Below are 21549 nucleotides of genomic sequence, written 5' to 3'. Positions count from 1 at the left end.
CAGTCAATGGCTGCCTGCACTCAGGAAAGCCCTTACTGAGTGCATGATATGCCGTTTGTTCCTCAATAAAATGTAATTATATACTATTTCTGTATGGAAAAAAAACATGCCTGGGTATCCTTCCTGACACAGAAGTGAACAGCAAAATTGGATGACAAGGGAGAGATGTTCTGTGGCCATTTGAAAAGAACCAAAATGATCCTGATACCTTCAGAGAGAGCACCCCAAGCAAAGGAGTGTGACCGAAACTGTTCCTAGGGATTTCAGATTTCTCTGTGATTATAACCTGTGAATACTTTCTTCATCACTAAGTTGGATCTAGTGTCTTCAAAGATTCTAAGAGCAAACTCTACTGAGTTGGCATATTTTTGACTTCTCCCTTCCGATCTTCAGCACATCCCAAGGAGCCAGTCATTGCCATATTAATGCTTCTGATAATGGAGTGCTGCCGGTGATATTAGCACTGCGGCACCCATTGCAGCAGTATTTCAGTAGTTAAATGATAGAGAAAACACTCTTTATTAGCTTTAGCGCACTCTGTGGACTTTGCATGATCTCTGAGTAACCTCCAGTCATTTCCGCCAATATCAGCAGTGTCTATTTAAGCAAAGACAGTGAAAGTGAAATGCTCCTCGTTCTATTGTGATTGAACTACGAATGTTGCAAATTGGCCTTTAAACTCCAATTTATGTTGGTAAAGCAGGAAATGGCATTGCATGAATTGACAATGGAAAATTGTCGAGGCACCAGTGGGTAATTTTAGTCCAATTTCAGATTGGAGGCATTTTCACCACACCTGGAAATGACAGATGAGGCAATCTATTCTAGGTTTACGTTAATTTATGAGAGATTTATGCCTTAGAAATTAAACTGATTAGCACCTTTTTTTTAAGTTCTATGTCTACATACTATACCTAGTCCAGTGTATAAACCAGTAACATTGATAAGCATTCTTTCAACTACACACTTCATTATATACTTTGCTAAATATCACCCAGCTCCATGGGTTATTTTATTATCAACTTACCCTGACACAAGCTTTTCACAACTATCACAGAAGCAGAGGGGATGACACATCTTTTGAACACTGTCTTCACTAGGTTCACCTTCACTTAACAGTGCTTCTACTTCTGCCTGATTACCAGCTGCAATGTGCTGGAGGAATTAAGCACAAAATCATATGAACATTTTTGCAAAAAGTTTCACATTAACATTTTACATGCCTGAACTTTGTTCTGCAGATTAAATTTTAACCTTAACCACAAAACATTAATTTAGAATAAAATAGTTGTCTATCAAAAGTGTGCGCAAAGATTTTTTAATGTCAATATCATGGTATTAACATATTTATTTGATAATTTTTAGATTATCATCTCTCTCCCCATGATTTCTTTCTTGCCTCCCCCACATCTCTCTTTCACACACACACAAAGCAAATCAGTGCCAAGAGGGCAGAGCAATTCAGATCAGTGCTGCTTTCACTCCTCTACCTCAAGATTAATGCAAAATGTTAAGGCAAAAGGATGATGAGGTGGCTGAATTGCGGGAGTGAGGGTTGTCATGATGACAAGGGGTCATCAGTCCCTCCCAATCCAGTTTCATCACAACATGTGAAGTCATATGACCAGCAGTAGCACACAATGACATCAGTCTTGAAGTCATCCACCCCCACTAAAAAGTGTTTTATCACCCATAAGCAATGTCTGACACTGAAGCCTTATAAACTTCTTATACATAACAGAGATAAACAGATGTACAGGATTTATTGCAGTATAATCAGTTCGCAAATGACTTAATAGTAGATTGATTTGACAATCTAGAATTAAAATTAATTTTCACAATTTAGTTCAACCAGGTATAAGAGATGGGATAATGATTAGGCACAGAGAATTTAAGATAGTGAATGAATTAGGATCTGTTTCCATTAGTGTTATCTTGCTACATCACTCTAGTCCTGTGTACATGCTTCACTTGTTCTATATTTTATACAATAGGTTTCTTAAAATTCAGTTTACTAATACCAGGCAGTGAAGCAAAACTGCTGCTCTTTCAAATACAGTGCATAATACTTCCTCTGGGCTGAATCTAGTTACAGCATCATTGGTATGCTTGAACGGTTTAGGAGTATAGGATCATGAATAGCCATGGTAGGTGACTTCCACAAGGAAAAGAATAATTTACCACTATTCTATTTTTGTGATAAATATTGAAAACTTATTTTAGATATTTATGTAATATGACAGCACTTTAGAAAGGGCTTTTAGGATAGGAATAGAACATTTGACTTGGGGTTTTTACAAGAGGAGGTGTGGAAATGAAAAGTTGATATAAAAGTGTGATATCTTGTATCACACAAACATTAACATCACAGTGTGACTGTGAGTGTTCGAGGCTAAACATTCAAAGCTGCCAGATGGCTAATCAGCAGCATACTGAAATGTATTTTACCCAGTGATTCATGGATGCTATTGATGTCTCCAATCTACATGCTCTTTTGATATATTTGCATTAATTTAAGTAATTATTGAGGGGACAAATGAGGGGAGAAAAGTTTAAATTCAATATAAAAGTATAACCCAAAATGTGAAGAACTGGTTCATTCATTTACACTTAAAGAACTGGACATTAATTTTGCTAGAGGCTTCCTAAACATTCCTCCCACCACCCCTTCTCCCAGACCAACCCACAGACCCAATTCTTTCTTGGGATCTTGCTCAGCCAGGAGGGCTCCTGCCATTCAGCAGACTGGATATGCTGAAAAGTCTTGGCAGACCCTGGATTAGTGATAATAAGGCTGCCCACAAGTGCAAAGGCTGGGAGATTCTCGCTCCAGCTGCGCAGCAATGGACCAATGACCAGGCAATCTGAAGGTCAGCAATTCAGTGATTATCTAGCAACTCCACCAATTTGGCCACCTTCTGAATGGAAATGAAAGCAAATATCAATATTGGCAGCAGTAACTGCTAGTCAGTGGGTCATACAATCCAGCCCATTACAAATTTCTTCCCATGAGCCACATGATTAACACTAAAAAAAACATTAATTTGCAATTCCATTAAGTTCAGATCACTTTAATCACATTCATTAAAGATGATAAATTGATATGCCAAATATTGATCAGTTAGCCAGCAATAAGGTAGGGCATAATGGAAGTACAGATCAAACATTTTTAATCAAATACCAGAATTGATTTGTATGATGAATAATTCACATTCACCTCAAACAAAATATCAATTGGAGTTGATGACGGTTGGTACAGCAAGTTCATTCTTTCTCTAAAAAATGCTTTATCATTTAGTTCTCCTGATCCCTGTAATTGAAAAAGATTTTTTTTAAAGTTTATTTCATAACAATGCGACCTTATTACCATCCACTCAATTTAATAATTTCTGTTGTATAATGCATCTCAAATAAGAGGTGTACTCTACCCTTGAGCACAAATTACAGGATAACTAGTATGCAGCAGCAAATCTCAATTCTAAATTGCCAAAAAAAATGATAAATGCATTTTTAAAAAATAGAATATTCATTTATGCTGTATACAAGCTCACAATTATCATGTTGGCCTTTTCCAAATGCTATATTGAAGTATTTCTGTAGTTTCACTCTTCATATCTCCACAACATTTACAAAAATAAAATACGCATTATGCAAACATCACTGAAAAATTCATGCATTGAATATCAACAGAAATGAATGGGGGGGGGGGGGGGACATTAGATTTTTTTTTCCCAATAAGGCTTTGAGTAGTTCCCTTTGGCTTCATGATAATTTCTTGCCATAATGGAGCTCTGAGTAGTGTTTATGTTTCTGGAAAATCTGGTATCAGACATATAGATGATTAAGCTGACTGTAGTTTAAGGCTTGATGCAGGGTATGTTGGCCTTATAGAAGATGTAAATTCACTTACACTGCCAGTGCATTTGAAGAACTTTGCAGAGATATCATTGGTAGTACCTCTCCAGTCCTTGAGGTAGACCACATCTCTGCAGCAGACAATAAGGATTACTGCTGCCCAGCACATCATGAGTTTTGTATCTACTCTGAAGTAATGATCTTTCAGCTGCCAAAGGATAACTTGGTGCATTGAAGGCAATGTTGAATTTCATCATCGATGTGTGCTTCTAAGATAAGGAAAGTGTTCATGTTTTCCAGAGTCTCATTGTGAAACTTTGTTAGGGCAAGGGAGATAGAAGGTGAACACCCACTTAAAGATGCGCTTTGAAGAATTCGTCAACTGAAACTATCCTTGATGTGAGTGTCATCTACTCCACCCTATGTGAAACAATCCCATCTAATTCACCACCACCCCAGACTGATAAGTCAAAATGCCCGTACAAGAACTGAAAAACAACAAGGCCTCAGGAGCAGATTATATCCCTGCTGAAGTTTGAAACTTTGGCAGAGAGGATCTTCAGTCACAACTTCACAATCTTATTTCCCACTTCTGGAAAGAGGAGGACATGTCAGAGGACCTCAGAGAGGCCCTAATCGTGGCCATCTTCAAGAAAGGAGATAAATATAATTGTGCCAACTACAAAGAGGCCTCCTTGCTGTCTGACATAGGGGAAGTTATCGCATGGGTCTTCCTCAACCACTTTCTCTGATTGGCCAAAGAGCTGCTCCCTGAGTTGCAGTGTAAACCTCATCCATTTAGAGGCACAAAAGACAGTATGAAGACAGCAGAAAAGACCACTACACTTCGTTTTTTTTTGTTACTTTGCCTTTGACTCTGCTGATACCATCATTGATGGTGATTTTGTTTTTAGACTTGCTGAATCCAGACAAGTAGTTAACCACTTCAAAAGGTGACTTCCCAGGCTCCTTTGAAGGCAAATGTTTTTCCCAACAGAAAGCAAGAACAGGTGGTGATTTCATAAGTACATAAAAGCTACAGAGGGTAAAAAGGGGTGGTAGTTACATGCAGAGTTGACAGACTGATGGCCATGATAGAAATGAGAGCCATGGCTAGAACGAACAAACAGGGAGATGATTTTAAGGATTAGATCTACTTGCATCTGGAAAGGCACAGACTTATTAGGGAAAGTCAGCATGGTTTTGTAAGGCACATGTCTTGTCTTATAAAATTGATTGAGTTTTTTTGAGGTGGTGACAAAGATGATTGAGGAGGATAGGGCAGTGGATGTTGTATACTTGGACTTTCGTATAGCTTTCCACAAGGTCCCTCATGGTCGGCTGATCCAGAAGATTAAGGCATGTGGGATCCATGGTGATTTGGTAGATTCAGTTTAAAATTGGCTTGGTCATAAAAGACAGGGAAGTGGTGGAGAAGTGTTATTCTGATTGGATGTCTGTGACCAGTGGTGTTCCAATGGGATCAGTGCTGGGACTTCTGTCGTTTGTGATATATAATGATTTGGACAAAAATATGGATGGGCTATTTAGTCAGTTTGCAGACAACACAAAAACTGAAGTTATGAATAGTGAAGAAGGTTGTTGAAGGATACAGCAGGATAGATCAGTTGCAAATATGGACGGAGAAATGACAGATGGATTTTAATCCAGGCAAGTGCGAGGTGTTGCACTTTGGAAGGTCAAACGTAAGAGGAAGTATACAGTAAATGGCAGGACCCCAAGGAGCATTGCATTAGGAGTAAAGAGGGATCTTGGGGTCCAAGTCCATAACTCCCTGGAAGTGGCAACACGAGTAGATAGGGTAGTAAAGGTGGCATACAGCATACTTGCCTTCATCAATCGGGGTGTCGAGTATAACAGTCGGGAAGTTTTGTTGCAGCTGTATAAATCTTTGGTCAGGGTGCATTTAGAGTACTGTGTGCAGTTCTGGTCGCTGCATTATAGGAAGGATGTGGAAGCTTTGGAGAGGGTGTAGAAGAGGCTCACCAGGATGTTGGCTGGATTAAAGAGCATTAACTACAAGGAGAGTTAGGACAAACTTGGATTGTTTACTCTGGAGCATTGGAGGTTGAGGGCGATCTGATCAAAGTGTATTATCAGAGGCATAGACGGGGCAGATAGTTTTTTTTGCCCCCTAGGATGAAAATGTTGATTACTGGAGAGCATAGCTTTCAAGTGAGAGGGGGAACATGCTGTTAGCGAAGGTGGTGAAAGCAGATATGACAGCAACATTTAAGAGGCATTTAGACAAGCACACGAACAGGCAGGAAATTGAGGTATATCGACACGTGCAGTTTAAATTGACATGATGGTCAGCACAGATGTTGTAGGCTAAAGGGCCTGGTCCTGTGCTGTACTGTTCTGTGTTCTAAGGAACTAATCATGTAGTCAACTCAGCAAAAAAAAAAATCAGACAGAAAATTCCAGGAAGCTTAAAAACGAATGGACTGGATGATCCCTGATCAGCCCACTGCCCAGTACTCGACAAGCAGTGGTCACCACCCATCCATATTTATTTTACAAATTCAGAAGTCCAGCTGACCTCCTGCACCAGTAGGGTCCATGCAAGATCAAATATTCTCCACTTAGCAACTGCTTATTGGAAATCTGCGACCTTCCCACTCCCAAGTGCCCTTAATTCTTCAACTAGCTGTAAAAGGCTTTTTTAAAAAAGTCTTAAAATGTGTCTGATAGGCAGAGATATTTAAAAACTATTCAAAAAGATAGTAGTTTTAAAAGAATTATCATAAAACTAAATTTAATTAGAACACATTAAAAAATCAACAGAAAATAAGTGAACACTTAACAAGTACTTTTCTTTAAGTTGTGAACCCATTGAAATGAAAGGGTCTATTATTCATATACCAGCATTCCCTGGGGTATAGCAGAGGACCAGATACAGGTGCATCCTGACCCATTCTTCAGCAAGGTCACTGCTATAACCACTAGACTCAATGGGAAGTGAGAGAACAAAGCAGACAGTCAGAGGCACTGGCCTTTGACCTCTAGCTTATCTTGATTTCCATCTTTCACTACATAAAACCAAGATGTGCTGAAACCTGCAGCTCTGAAAGTCAACAATTCCCTTTGGAGTCCCCAGTTTTTAGTCAATTTGTTTGCCCCAAGGATTCTGGAAGGAGACAAGAGATGAAATAGTGCTAAAAATACTTCACTTCAATATTCATGAAAGTGAATCAACAAAAAGGTCTCTTTTGAACAGATAATCACTGTATGACTTGCAAAAAATATTAATCTAAAGTTCATTCAATGAAAGAGAGAGGGATTACAAGGCAAAAAAAAAATTGGTGTTTTAACCTTTGGATCATTTCACTGAAGTCCGTAAACTTTGAATATCAAAATCTACAACCATCTTTATTTATGCATTGGTCTTAATTGCAAAATCAATTGGATGGACAATTATTCTTCAAGCACATTCCAGCTATGGTTTTTAGAAAACCCACACATTCATATAACCTATAAAATTCTGTTTATGTGAACACTTCCTTCCTATGATACTTTGAGTATTTCCATTTCCATTACACCTGGGCACCATCAAATTTCCCAATTGTTCCACTTACCTCTGATCAAGTCTTCTTTTCTTGTTTTTTTTGAAAGTGGCAAATACTGACTGTTTTCTTATTTACCTGTTGAAACCTTTCAGTGCACCTCTAAGAAACTGCTATCCATGCCAGCAGCCCAATATGATTAACTAAAATTGGTACTGTATTGGTTTATTATTGTCACTTGTACCAAGGTACAGTGTAAAAAACTTGTAACTGGACTAAAATCAAGCTTCGATTCACTTGTTTGCTCCATTCCTACTGCTCCTTCCACCCCATTCCATCAGATACCTGCCCCCATTCCTGTTGCCAACCTTACCCCCAATTGACATAGCTTGGCTCCATGATGAGCCTAGTTCCAAAATTCACTTTTCTTCTGCTTCTTCCTAATTTTGTCAAGATTTACCACCTCCAGCCACAAACCCCACCACACCCCAAATTCCACAATTATTATTACCATGTCGACAGCTCCATTGCTGGTTTCTTCCATGTGCAATCCCTCATATCATCCTAATATTCTCACACAGCAAATCTAACAACCTTCCTATCATCACAACCTCAAGCAACTTCCACACAAAACGTAAGCCAGTGATGATGAACACTAATATTCAGTGCTACTTCTATTGCTCCTGTGAAGCGCCAATCTTCCAATATTCCCACAGAATTCAAACCATCACCATTCCAGATATCCCCAATCTGTGCATTCCCCACTACAAATTAGGACTACTTTCCTAATACTACCACCTCAGCTTGCTCTGCAACTGTCATCTATTTACCTTCATTCTATTATTATTGTCTCTTATCCATAGAACAATTCCTCGGTATTCAGGGCTTATTAAATTGATTACTTAAGATTATAAACCACTGTTACCTCACAAAGTTCATGAAATCCAAGATTTAAACCCGAGATTATCATTCATTCTAATAAAATTGATTTGAGCCACTCAAATCACTCAGCTCCCATCTTGGGTTAACATTTGCACACAAAAATGAAAGCCATAGAAATTAATAGATGTTCAATAAATGTACAAATGCTCTTACAGATTGACCAAAAGTCAGGTTGCCCTGATGAATGTACTCTACTGCGGCCTCAAAGGAAGTTAAACAGTATCCCAGCTCATCCTTAACTGGACTGCAAAATCGAAAATTCGTTGATATAACTGAGATTAGCCATCCTGTAATAAGAAAAATAAGTTATATAAACAATTCACGAATAGATTTTTTGTTCCTATCACATACATAGTTAAACACATGCTTCAATTGATGCAACAACTATTTTCAATGCAGCTTTGAATATTTTGGATGTTGCATAATACCCCATGATAAAATCAGAGCCCAAAGCAGTTATAAACACTCAATACCACCAGACTACAGGGAAGGGAAGAGAAGGATTGGATGTACAATTTTTCATATTTCAATATTCTTCATAGTCATTGACTCTACTTTATAGGTAATTTATTGTTATTCTGCAGATGAAAGTATCAATTAGTACACAGTTTTGACTAACCAGATTTTAGGCATGGCAGTTTGGGTAACAAAATTACTCCGGATATTTTACTACTTCAGGACACTGGAGTCTATTGAAGTAACAGGTGTACAGAGTCCTGATCTAAACCTTGTGGTAAAAACTGCAATTCAGATTTACACTAAAGTGTTAAGCTATTTTGCACATGTCTACAAGAATAGGACTTGGATTCACAAGCCTGAGGCACAAACAGTGAGCCAAGCTGATATGTGTGGATTCAATTTACTACTTTCTTTGGATAAGAATATAAGCAGCCATCTGGCCCATCGAGCCTGCTCCACCATTCAATAAGATCATGGCTGATCTTACCGTGGACTCAGCTTCGCCCACCTGCCTTTCCCCCCCCCATAACCCTTAATTCCCCAACTATGCAAAACCCTATCTAGCTGTGTCTTAAATATATTTAGTGAGGTAGCCTCCACTGCTTCCCTGGGCAGAGAATTCCACAGATTCACTACTCTCTAGGAAAAGCAGTTTTTTCCTCATCTCCATCCTAAACCTATTCCCCCCAAATCTTAAGGCTATGTCCCCTAGTTTCTAGTCTTACCTACCAGTGGAACGAACTTTCCTGCCTCTATCTTATCTGTTCATTTATACGTTTCTATAAGATCCCCTCTCATTCTTCTAAATTCCAGCGAGTATAGTCCCGGGCGACTCATCTCTCTTCATAGGCTAACCTCCTCATCTCCAGAATCACACCTGGTAAACCTCCTCTGCACCGCCTCCAAAGCCAGTATGTCTTTCCTGAAGTATGGAGACCAGAAATTCAATCTCTCTAGCAGTGAAGGCCAACACTCTATTTGCCTTCTTGATAACCTGTTGCACCTGCAAACCAACCTTTTGCAATTCATGCACAAGCACTCCCAATTCCCTCCACACAACAGCATGCTGCAATCTTTCATCATTTAAATAATAATCTGATCTATTTTCCTTCCAGATTGGATGACCTCACACTTACCAATGTTGTACTCCATCTGCCAAACCCACACCCACTCACTTAACCTATCTATATCTCGCTGCAGACTCTCCACATCCTCTGCACAATTTGCTTTTCCACTCAATTTAGTGTCATCAGCAAACTTAGATACACTACCTCGGTCCCCTCTTCCAAATCGTTAATGTATATTGTGAACAGTTGCAGGCCCAGCACCAATCCCTGTGGCACTCCACTCACCACAGATTACCAACCAGAGAAACACCCATTTATTCCCAATTCTCTGCCTTCTATTGGTTAACTAATCCTCTATCCATGCCAATACATTACCCCCAACTCTATGCATCCTTATTTTATGGATAATTCTTTTAAGCAGCACCTTATCAAACGCCTTCTGGAAATCCAAGTATACAACATCCACTTGTTTCCTTCTATCCACTGCGCTCATTATATCTTCAATTCTAGTAAGTTTGTCAAACAGGACCTGGCCTTCCTGAATCCATGCTGTATCTGCCTGATGGAACCACTTCTATCCAGATGTCTCTCTATTTCTTCCTTAATGATAGCTTCAAGCATTTTTCCGACTGCAGACATTAAGCTAACTGGCCTAGAGTTACCTGCCTTTTGCCTACATCCTTTTTTTAAACAGTGGTGTGACATTCGTTGTCTTCCAATCTACCAGGACCTGCCCAGAGTCCAGAGAATTTTGGTAAATTATCACAAACGCGTCTGCCATAACTTCCGCCATCTCTCTCAGTACCCTAGGATGTATCCCATCAGGATCAGGGGACTTGTCAATCTTTAGGCCCACTAGTTTGCTCAGCACTACCCCTTTAGTGACAGCAATTGTATCGAAGTCCTCACCTCTCATTGCATCCATAACATCTCTCTCTGGCATGTTAGACAGGTCCTCCACTGTGAAGACCGACACAAAATAGAAGTTCAAATCCTCGGCCATTTCCATATTACCAAATATTAATTCCCCCTTCTCATCTTCCAAGGGATCTACGTTCACTTTAGCCACCCTTTTCCGCTTTATATAATTGTAAAAGCTGTTACTCTCTGTTTTTATATTTTGTGCTAGTCTATTTTCATAATCTGTTGAGCACTGAAAAATCTCTTTGAAAGACCTCCACTGTTCCTCAACTGTCCCACCAGGTAGCCTGTGTTCCCAGTCTATGCTAGCCAATTCCTCCCTCATGCCATTATAGTCTCCTTTATTTAGGCATAATACACTGGTTTTAGATGGAATTATTGCACCCTCCATTTGTATGAGAAATTCAATCATACTGTGATCACTCTTTCCAAGCAGATCCCTAACTGCAAGATTGTTAACTTTACTTGTCTCATTGCACAGGACCAGATCCAAGATAACATTTTCCCTTGTAAGTTCACTAACATGCTGTTCAAGAAAGCCATCATGGATGCATTCTCTGAAGTCCTCTTCAAGACTGCCTCAATCAACTTGATTTGCCCAATCTACTTGCAAGTTAAAGTCCCCCATGACAACTGCCGTTCTATTCTTACATGTCTCAGATATTTCTTGGTTTATTGCCTGTGCCAGTGTAATGTTATTATTCGGTGGCCTATAGACAACCGTCACCAGTGATTTTTTTCCCCTTACTATTCCTAATCTCTACCCAGATGGACTCAACATTTTGCTCCTTAGATTCTATATCATCTCTCACTATCGCCCTGATCTCATCCCTAATTAAGAGCACTACCCCATCTGCCTTACCTTCCTGCCTATCCTTCTGTGTTACCTGATATTCTTGGATATTTAATTCCCAATCATCTCTACCCCGCAACCACATTTCTGTGATGGGCACTAAATCATACCCCTTGTACTGATTTGTGCCATAGTTCACTGACCTTCTTTCAAATACTAGGGGCATTCAGATAAAGTGCCCCTCATCAACCCATTTTAGAATCTAGTAATCTTTGTGTCATTTGCATTTGACTTTTCTGTATTCCACTCTTTTCTAACTTTTGCTTTGTTCTGCATTGCTTCCCTCGGTTTTTCTGCATGGATTCCCATCCCACTGACATATTAGTTTAAATCCTCCTCAACAGCACCAGCAAACAATCCCCCTAGGTCATTGATGCCAGTCCTGTCCAAGTGTAGACTGTCCGGTTTGTACTGGTCCCACCTCCCCCATAACTGGTTCTAATGCCCAAGCATCTGAAACCCTCCCTCCTGTACCACTGTTCAAGCCACATATTCATCCTAACTATGCTGCTATTCCTTCTCTGACTATCACGTGGCACAGATAGAAATCCTGAGATTATTACCTTTGAGGTCCTACTCTTTAATTTATCTCCTAACTACCTAAATTCGGCTCGTAGGACCTCATCCCACTTTTTTCCCTATATTATTGGTACCTACATACAGCACGACAACTGGCTGTTCACCGTTCCCTTCCAGAACGTCCTGCAGCTGCTCTGAGACGTCCCTGACCCTTACACACACCAACCGGGAGTCCCATTTGCGGCCACAGAAGCTCCTACCTATTCCTCTTACCATGGAATCCCCTACCGCTATAGCTCTGCCACTCTTTTTCTTGCCCTCCTGTGCAGCAGAGCCACTCATGCTGTCATGATCCTGGCTACTGCTGCCTTCCCCTGATGGGCCATCTCCCCCAACAGTATCCAAAGCAGAGATGACCGCAGGGAACTCCTGCACTACCTTCCTGCTACTGCTCTGCTTGGTGGTAACCCATTCCTTATCTTTCCTTAGGGCCTTAAGCTGCAGTGTGACCAACTCACTAAATGTGTTAACCACAACATTCTCAGCATCACGGATGCTCCAAAGTGAATCCATGCACAGCTCCAGTGCTGTCATGCGGTCTGTCAGAAGCTGCAGCTGGACACACTTCCTGCACACATAGTCATCAGTGACTCTGACAGCCTCCCGAGTTCCCATAATAAAACCTCCATCAATTTCAAAAAAAGATAGAAACCAGCTGCAAGTCCTCCAAGTCAACACACTCAAAACTAACATTCCTTCCTGGATTGCTTTTCTTTCCATGGTGAAAATTTCCGTATTATATAAAAAAAAATGGAAATTAGCTCACTTCCTGTCTACAAGATTTTTCATGCATCTGAACAACATTCCTCTTCTTTTTACAGAAAAACATTTTTTATCCAATGTGTTATTTTAGTCTGGTAAAAATCTGGATCTTCAAAGCATGTGAAATACAAATGGCTACAGACTGGAAACAGGCTAGCCTCCTTCCACGTTCAGAAAGAATGATATGAAGAACAAAGTTGAAACTGAGCTAAAAGTTTTAGTAATTTATTTATAATTGTTAGCAAAACCCAACTAATATTGAGCTACTGAAGCTTACAATTGTTCCCATTTTGCTTATAATATTGTAAGTATTCAGTTTATTTGTATTAAGATCAATTTAGTTTAATTTAGCCACATGCATCAGAAAAGTAGCCGAGTAAAACAGTATTAGTGACAGTGTTCACAATTTTTAATGTTATTGGCAAAAAAAAATTAAATTTCAACATTGTATGGTAGTTCTAGCATAAATGACAATCTGGTTTGGTCAAATAAATTAGCTTTCTATCCCAGAGGATGTCAATTTGATGGCAAATTCCATGTCCAACAAATCCAGGACATCACCCTTCATCATTGCTGCCAGATGCAACAAGATCCCATTACTGGCCACACCTTCTCCTCCCCACCCCTCTGCACTTCTGTGGAAACCACTCCCTCCAAGACTCCTTGGTCCAATCATCTTCCCCACCCACCCCTCCCTCCCTGACCCCTGGCACTTTCCCCCTGTGCAGGAGGTATAACACTTGTCTATACACCACCTCCCTCACCACCATCCATGGACCTAAACAGCCCTTCCAGATGAGGCATAGATTCACATGCACCTCCTCCAACCTCATCTACTGCATTCGGTGTTCCCAATGTGGCCTCCTCTACATCGACGAGACCAAACACAGACTAGGCGATCAATTTGCAGAGCACATGCGCTCTGAATGCAATGGCCACCCTGAGCTCCCAATTGCAAGCTTTTTCAGTTCACCTTCCCATTCCCACACCAACCTTTCCATCCTAGGCCTCATCCACTGCCAGGGTGAGGCTCAACACAAACTAGAGGAACAACACCTCGTATTCCACCTGGGTAGTCTACAACCGAATGCTATGAACACAGAACTTTCCAACTACGTAATCCTCACCTCCATTCTCAGCACCAACCCCTACTAGCCTTTCTCTCCTTCCAATCCTTCTCCAGACCTTTTTGCCATACTCCACCACGATTTCCCACCCAACCTATCAGCCATTCCATCCCCCTCCCCTTCCTGGTTCCATCCAACCACCACCCACACATTTCAGCCACTAGCTTTTCCCCCTCCCCCATCTGGACCTGGTTCCTTTTGTCTTTCATCTCTCCCCTAATGATTCCTATTATCACCTTCCTTGCTTACCAGATACCAGTACTTGTAGCCTTGGTGTTCCCGCTTATCACCACTGTCTCCACCTTCACCCTCCTGGCTCTATCATCCTCCTTTTTTTGTCTGCCTCCAATTATCATGTCTCCCAACTCCACTTCTCTCCCTCTCCTACCTGGCTTGATCTGCCCTTACAATACTTCAACACCTCCTCCCCGTCAGTTCACCAACCCCCTCTGGCCTCAGTCTCACCACTCCCTCTCTCCTCTTTATACTGGCTATTTCCCCTCTGGACAGAGTCCTGATGCAGGGTTTTGACTTGGAATGTCGAAAATTCCTACCCCCCCCCCCCCCCCCAACTGATGCTGTTTGACCCACTGAGTTCCTGAAGCAGATTGTTTGTTGCTCCAGATTCCAACATCTGCAGTCTCTTCTGCCTCCATGTTCAACATCACCTGGTGTGGCTCAGGATCTCTAACATACTTACAGATGGAGGCAGGGGGCTGAAAAAGTGAGAAATTTTGACATTTTCACTGGGCACTTTTTTCAGCCAGGTTTTCTGCTTCACCTGGTCTCCACTTCTCTCCTAAAAAGTCAGTTCCAAAAGTTCCTTATTGTCAGCAGCAACCTCACAATTGTCTGCATCAATGCTGATCATCTTTATATTTCACTTGGTCATCCTTGGGGTGGAGGTATGGACATCCAGCAGGTCATGACCCAGTGGCCAGTTCAATGTGCAGAATGAACTTGGGAATATGTCCTGCATCCACCTGATGAAGGTGTCTAATCCGCTGCAAATACTCTTGGCTTATTAATGAATACACAGTGATGCAATTAGCATACTCCAGGGCATCCAAGTTGGTGACTTTCCCCTGTCCCAGAAAGCAAGAAATTACTAAACCTTTTCTCATGCCTCACACGTTGTTCAAGCCTCACTATTGTAAGAATATGCAAACTAGGAACAAGAGTAGGTCAATGGCCCTTTAAGCTGTTCCATCACTCACAAGATGAGAGCCAATCTTCTACCTCAATGCCATTTTCCTGCATTGTCCCCATTTAATTTCCTTAAATGTATCTATCCATTTTGAATGAATTCAATAACACAGTCTCCACAGCCCTCTGGAGTAGAGAATTCTTTAAGATATTTCTCCTCATCTCATTCCAATACCCCTTATTTTGAGATGATGACCTATGGTTCCAAACTCCTTAGCCAGGCAAAAACATCCACCCTGCATCTATCCTATCAAGCAGTGCCACAAACCTTTTAACACTAGAGAAAATAGGTCTAGTCTATTCAATCTCTCCTTATACAGCAATGGAAACAGCAGGAAATCAGTTTAATGAATCCTTGTTGCACTTCCTGTATGAGAGTATATCATTTTTTAAGTAAGGGCACCAAAACCATTTCTCTATTTTGTGCACCAAAGTCGATGACCTCACATTTTTCTACATTATATTCTATCTGCATGAGTTACCCACTTAATTAGCCTATTTATATTCTCTGGAAGCTTTTTTAACAATCTCATCATTCACAATCCTGCCTTTTTTAAAATCATCAGCTAACTTAGAAATAGGTATTTGGTCCTTTCATCCAAATTGTTGATGTAGGTTGTGAATAGCTGGGGCCAAACACCAATCTCTGTAATAACATATTTGACATAGCCTGCCAACCCGATTCTTAACCAATTCTTAATCCATGTCAATACATGAATTAATTCCATGTGCTCCAACCTTATTCACCAATGTTCTGTGTAGGATCATATTGAGAGCCTTCTGAAATTCTAAATTCATAAATCCACTGGTTCTTCCTTGTCAATCCAACCAGTTACATCTACAAACACTCCAATAGATTAGTCAAGCACGATTTTCCTTTCATTAATCCATTCTGATTCTGCTCAATCCTATTATTCTTTTATAGATGTTATGTTACGGCATCCTTCATTTTCAATTCCAGCATTTTCCCTACTCCTGATGTCAGACTAACAGTTTGAGAGTTCCCCGTCTTCACTCACCTTTTCTTAAATGGTGGGTTCACATTTGCTACTCTCCATCTATTTATATACTTATATTTTGAAATGATCTGTAGGGATGGTATGCAAAACAAAGATTTTCACTGTATTTCAGTACATATGACAATAAAAAAAAATTACAGGAACCATTTCTTTCAGTTCCTCAATCTGACTAGACTTTGGTTCTATTAATAATTCAGGTTTTTTTTGTCTTCTCTGTGAAGGCAGACAGAAAGCATTTGTTTATCTGCTCTACCATTTCCTTATTCTCCATTATAAATTCTCCCATCTGTCTGCAAGGGACGCACATTTTCTCAGAACTACTGTCATGCTTTTAGTGTACTTATAGAAGCTCTTACTGTCCATTTTAATGTTTCTTGCCAGCTTACTCTTTTATGTTTTCTTCCTTCCTTTATCAATTTCACCAATTGATGTTGTCCTCCTTTAAACAAATTCTGAAATGCTCCCAATCCTCAGGCCTGCTATTTCTGGCATCTCTGCAAGGTTTTTATTTTGATTTAATGCTCAGGGCAGAGATTCTATAGATTAACAGGATGGTATTCACTATCAGCTTACTATTGGTTGCTTGTTTCTGATTAGATAAAACAGCTGCAACTTTTGCAATGCACATGTTGATTTTAGTATTAAGTTTTAAATTGCTGGTGACAGTGAAAGCTGCCAACAAACTCCAGTAATATGCTATCACTGTTCTTTAATGGTGGTGTGCATCATAATGGGCCATGACATTCATCTTCCTGATTCAAGTTCTTTACAGGCACAAAAGAGTCCATGTGTTAGGATGCTGGAGATGCTCCTCAGTATGGAATGCTCATTGGCATTGAAAAACTCTATAATGAGGTCCTGGAGCACTTCTGTCTTGGCTCTCAGGCAGGCAAGGCTGTAGTCAGTGGCCAAGGAGCTGCTTTCTGAATTGCAGTGTGGATTCTGTCCATCTAAGAGGCACAATGGTCATGATTTTCACCCCAGATCAACTCCAACAGAAATGCAGGAAGAACCATCAAACACAATGCATTGCCTCTTCTGACCTAACAAAAACTTTGACTTCATCAATCTAGAGGAACCATGAAGCATTATTCTGAAATTTAGCTGCCAACATAAACACATCACCATCTGACGACTGCTATACTAAGGCATTCAAGCCATGATTTTAACCAGTGAGTCCACAATAGACTCAATTTCAGCACAACACCATCATTACAATATTTTCTGCCACAACACCACCTCATATCCAACAAGTTTTCCACTGGGGTTGAGCTATAGATCAAATGGGAAATTATTCAACCTACATCACCTCCATTCCAGAACTAAGGTCACTACAACATCAGTCACCAAAATGCAGAACATGGAAAAATGCCCATGCAAGTGTCTGCTTGAAAGCTGATAACCAAGTCACCCTCAACTCATTCCTGAAGCACACCAGAGGATGGGCCTTACTTCAGATTCACAAAACAAAGGTCTGCTACTAACCTGGCCCCACAGTACACATTGCCCTCTGACCATATAGGTCCACAACATAAGTCCAGAAATTACAAACCATTCCCATATCTCAGAAGCCACCTGTCAATGAAAGTCAGCATTGATGATGAAATTCACCATTGCCTTCAATACATCAGCAAAGCCTTTGGTCAACTCAGGAAAAGTGTGTCTGAAAATCGATCTCAAGCCTGGCACTAAACTCACTGGCTGCTGGTCAGTGTTCCCTGCTTCAGAGTTAATAAATCACTGCAAAGATACCACCAAGTCAGGTCTCTACAAAATCTTCCAAATTCACAGCTTGGAAAAGCCAACTGCATCAGCATCTCCTTCCAGGCCAATATCTCCAGCATTGAGCCTTTAATTACACTCAAGTTGGCACCAATGGGCTGCCCCGGGTCTCAAGCAGCACAAGACAGTCTATTCCAAGCTTCATCACAGCAAGAGAATGTCAAGTAGATAATGGAAAAGAGTCAAGGATGTTCCCAAAGTAGTAGTGTAACATTCTCACTGACTTCTGGGAATCCCAAGTCCATGGTCACTCAAGACAGAGGTGCACTCAGGATGGCATTGAAATTGAGTATATATGGCCATAGAACCAATTGACATGTAAATATATGAATGAAAATTAGATATAATGGCAATCTAATTCTGCAATACTGTAAAAAGTACTAATAGATTCAAGAGTCACATGATATTCTTTCATTATTGTACGTTATGCTTTTGGAATTGTCAAAATCTGAGGCACAATGGGGGATCTTTGCAAGATTCAATCATCATCTATTTTACAACATAAAAACAAGTTTAAAAGTTTGGCTATTCCACTTTGCTTAAGTGTTGAGAGGCATCCTTTATTTTTCCAAAAGCTGCTTATTTTAATCTATACAGGTACAATACTATTACAATTAAGAACATTGTTTTGAAAGAGGTATGCTTATGTAAGAAATTTGTTATTTTTCTATAACAGTAGTGCTTTTAGTGCAATATTTTGGTTATGCAGGGAAATCATAGGAATGTGTTAATGAATATTATGCATGTGGCACTGGCAAAACAAATATGCAGGGGCTATCATAGGTCAAAGATGAAATAGTTGTATCATTCTGAACAACAAATACAATTTTCCAGGAATACATTGAGAATTTTCAGTACAAGAAATGGAAGCAATCTGTCAAGAAACACGCAGTTAACTTTGTCAGATCATATTTTAGTTTGAATATTCATAAACTTACCAGTTAGGGATTTCTGTTTTCACCAGTAAATAAAGCAGAACAGGGAGCAGATCATCAGCAGACATAAAATGTTTATTAACTGAAAACAGAAAACAAATTTGACAAAAAATTGTACGATCATGATTGTTAAGTATAATTGCAAATAGACAGCAGGTTCCTAGGAAGTTCTGGGCCTACATTTCTGGGCATAAATGTGACTGTAATAGCACATGCATGGTTCATTTTGTAGTGCAAAACAAAAATCAGAAGAAAAAAATGGCACGAAGTGATACCACAATTTCCTCGAACTGGTCCTTAGCTTCCCATTCCAAAACTATTAATTACTATAGCTCGCACCCTCCTCAATAACAAATTGAGCAAATGCATTATGACTATTATGATTAATAATATCACTTAAGATAAAAATCCTTATTACTTTGACATAAATCACCAAGTGATAGTACCTAATTAGCATATGTAAATACTTTTTGTTCATGTTGAAAGCTTGTGCAGTCTTGGAAGCCAAAGACTCTTTGGCTAGTAGTTTCCTAAAGAATAAACCTTTAATTCTGAGACAAGGCATTCGAACTTCTCTGTCTATATTACTTCCAAAGTGGGAAAAGCACCAAAGTACTAAACATCTATTCGCATTCTCTTTTGTTCGGTTTTCTTCAATGTTTATTCCAATCATCCAGGACCAATGTCAAATAAAATACATGTCTCTCATTTTATTCACTCATTGCTCTTGAACCACAACTGCCACCAATGATTTATTTATTCAAAGAAGTGAATATAGTTCTAATCTTGGGTTGCATATATTGAAGCATCACATTCAATATTATTTGTGACTATATTTGTATAACACTTCTTTTAATTAAGCAGTTTAACTCATGTCATTTGTTATTGATTGATTTTTTGATAGATGCAAAAGCTTCTTCACATTAAATTCAGATGAACTGGAACATGAAGTAAAAAAAGTCTGGCTTCAAATCTGCACATACATATAAACCATCCAGAAGCTGTTTTCATTGTAAGTGTAAGTGTATATACTGCATACCATCATTATTTACTTTTACATGGAGTGCAAGTTCAATGAATGTAACTTTATTTCAAATGCTGATTAACAAACATGGTACTGCTTTGCAGATTCACTGCAAATTCTGTTTTTTGTTTTCCCATTGGAACAAAGCAAATTTATCAAAGTTGTATTTTCTTTAGATTGAATGATAGCAGCTTCATTGGTTAATACTTTCCAAAGTAGGTAGAAATCTCTTGATATCAAGGTGCATGCAGTAGGAAACCTCCAAGTCTAACTCCCTATAGATACAAGCCATTAGCTGCACTAATTCAGATTTGCTGTGGCATATTCCAATCAATTTTCCAGCAAATTTTCCCCTGGGCTCAGGGTGCACAACAGTTTAGCCTGCAGCATTCACAGCCAAAGTAATTAAGACAAATCACATCAGCAACAGCTGCCTGCTCATGCTCACCATTGACCTACATGGCAAATGTACACTTAGCTTCAGAAGATCTGCCAATATCTGCTGTTGGTAAATGCTGCCTCACTCATAAATGGCGTAACACTGCACTGTAGCAAAGACTTACATTACATAAAAATGCTGTTACTTGGCAGGCCAGCACAAACCCAACCCATGAAACAGCTGAAAAGATTTTGGACATGCACCCAATCCTACCTCTGACATTCAGAAATATTCAAAGACTCTTAAAAGTTATACTTTCAAAAATTATGACCCTAAAAGGTTAAAATGCTCCATAGTAATTTTAAACAGCTCAAAACATAAAAGTAAACTGAAAAGTGGGGCAGGACAGTGCCTTGGGCACAAACATCTTCAGCTACTTCATTGATGACCTTCCTTCCATCTCAAGGTCAGAAGCAGAGATGTTTGCTATTTCAGCAATATTCAAATCCATTAGTATGTCCTCAGAAAATGAAGCAGTCAATGCCGGCATTGCAAGAACTACACAACTTTCAGGCACAGTTTGATATTTGGCAAGTAACATTCATTGGAATTGGTTTATTATTGTCATTAGTACCGAGGTACAGTGAAAAACTTGTCTTACATACCCTTCATACAGATCAATTCAAGTTTTTCACTGTACATCGGTACAAGTTCATGCCACAAAGATACTACACAAAGACCATCTCCAACCTGAGAGTCTAAGCAGCTACTCTTTATATTCAATAGTGCTAACTCCTCCACCATTAACATCCAGAGGTGGGTGGTCACCAGTGGCCATAAACTCAACTGGACCAGCCATATAAATACTGCAGCTGCAGGAGCAGGTCTAGGTATCCTGTGCTAAGTAACTCACCCTCATCTCAAAGCCTTTTCACCATTTACAAGGTGCATGTCAGGAATGTGATGGAATACTCTGCCTCTCTGGATCTGTGCAGATCCGATAACACTCCAGAAGTCAATATAATCCATGACACAGCAGCCTATGTGGTTGGTATCCCATCTACTACCTTAAACATTTTTTCTATGTACCACTGGAGCACTGTGACTGCAGT

General features: G+C 39.8%; 1 protein-coding gene across 1 annotated transcript in view; it reads right to left on the bottom strand.

The window, feature by feature from the left end:
• The window catches only part of ankrd27 (ankyrin repeat domain 27 (VPS9 domain)), a 95163-nt gene that overhangs the window by 40442 nt on the left and 33172 nt on the right, over positions 1–21549 (bottom strand). Inside the window, 5 exon segments of the mRNA XM_052028028.1 lie at positions 1028–1155; positions 3218–3310; positions 8478–8585; positions 8587–8611; positions 19038–19116. Coding sequence (XP_051883988.1) covers positions 1028–1155; positions 3218–3310; positions 8478–8585; positions 8587–8611; positions 19038–19116 — 433 coding nt within the window.

Source organism: Pristis pectinata, chromosome 13, assembly GCF_009764475.1.
Source record: "Pristis pectinata isolate sPriPec2 chromosome 13, sPriPec2.1.pri, whole genome shotgun sequence".
Lineage (NCBI taxonomy): Eukaryota > Metazoa > Chordata > Chondrichthyes > Rhinopristiformes > Pristidae > Pristis > Pristis pectinata.
The sequence above is the reverse complement of the archived record's forward strand: the minus strand, read 5'-3'. Positions and strand labels throughout refer to the sequence as shown.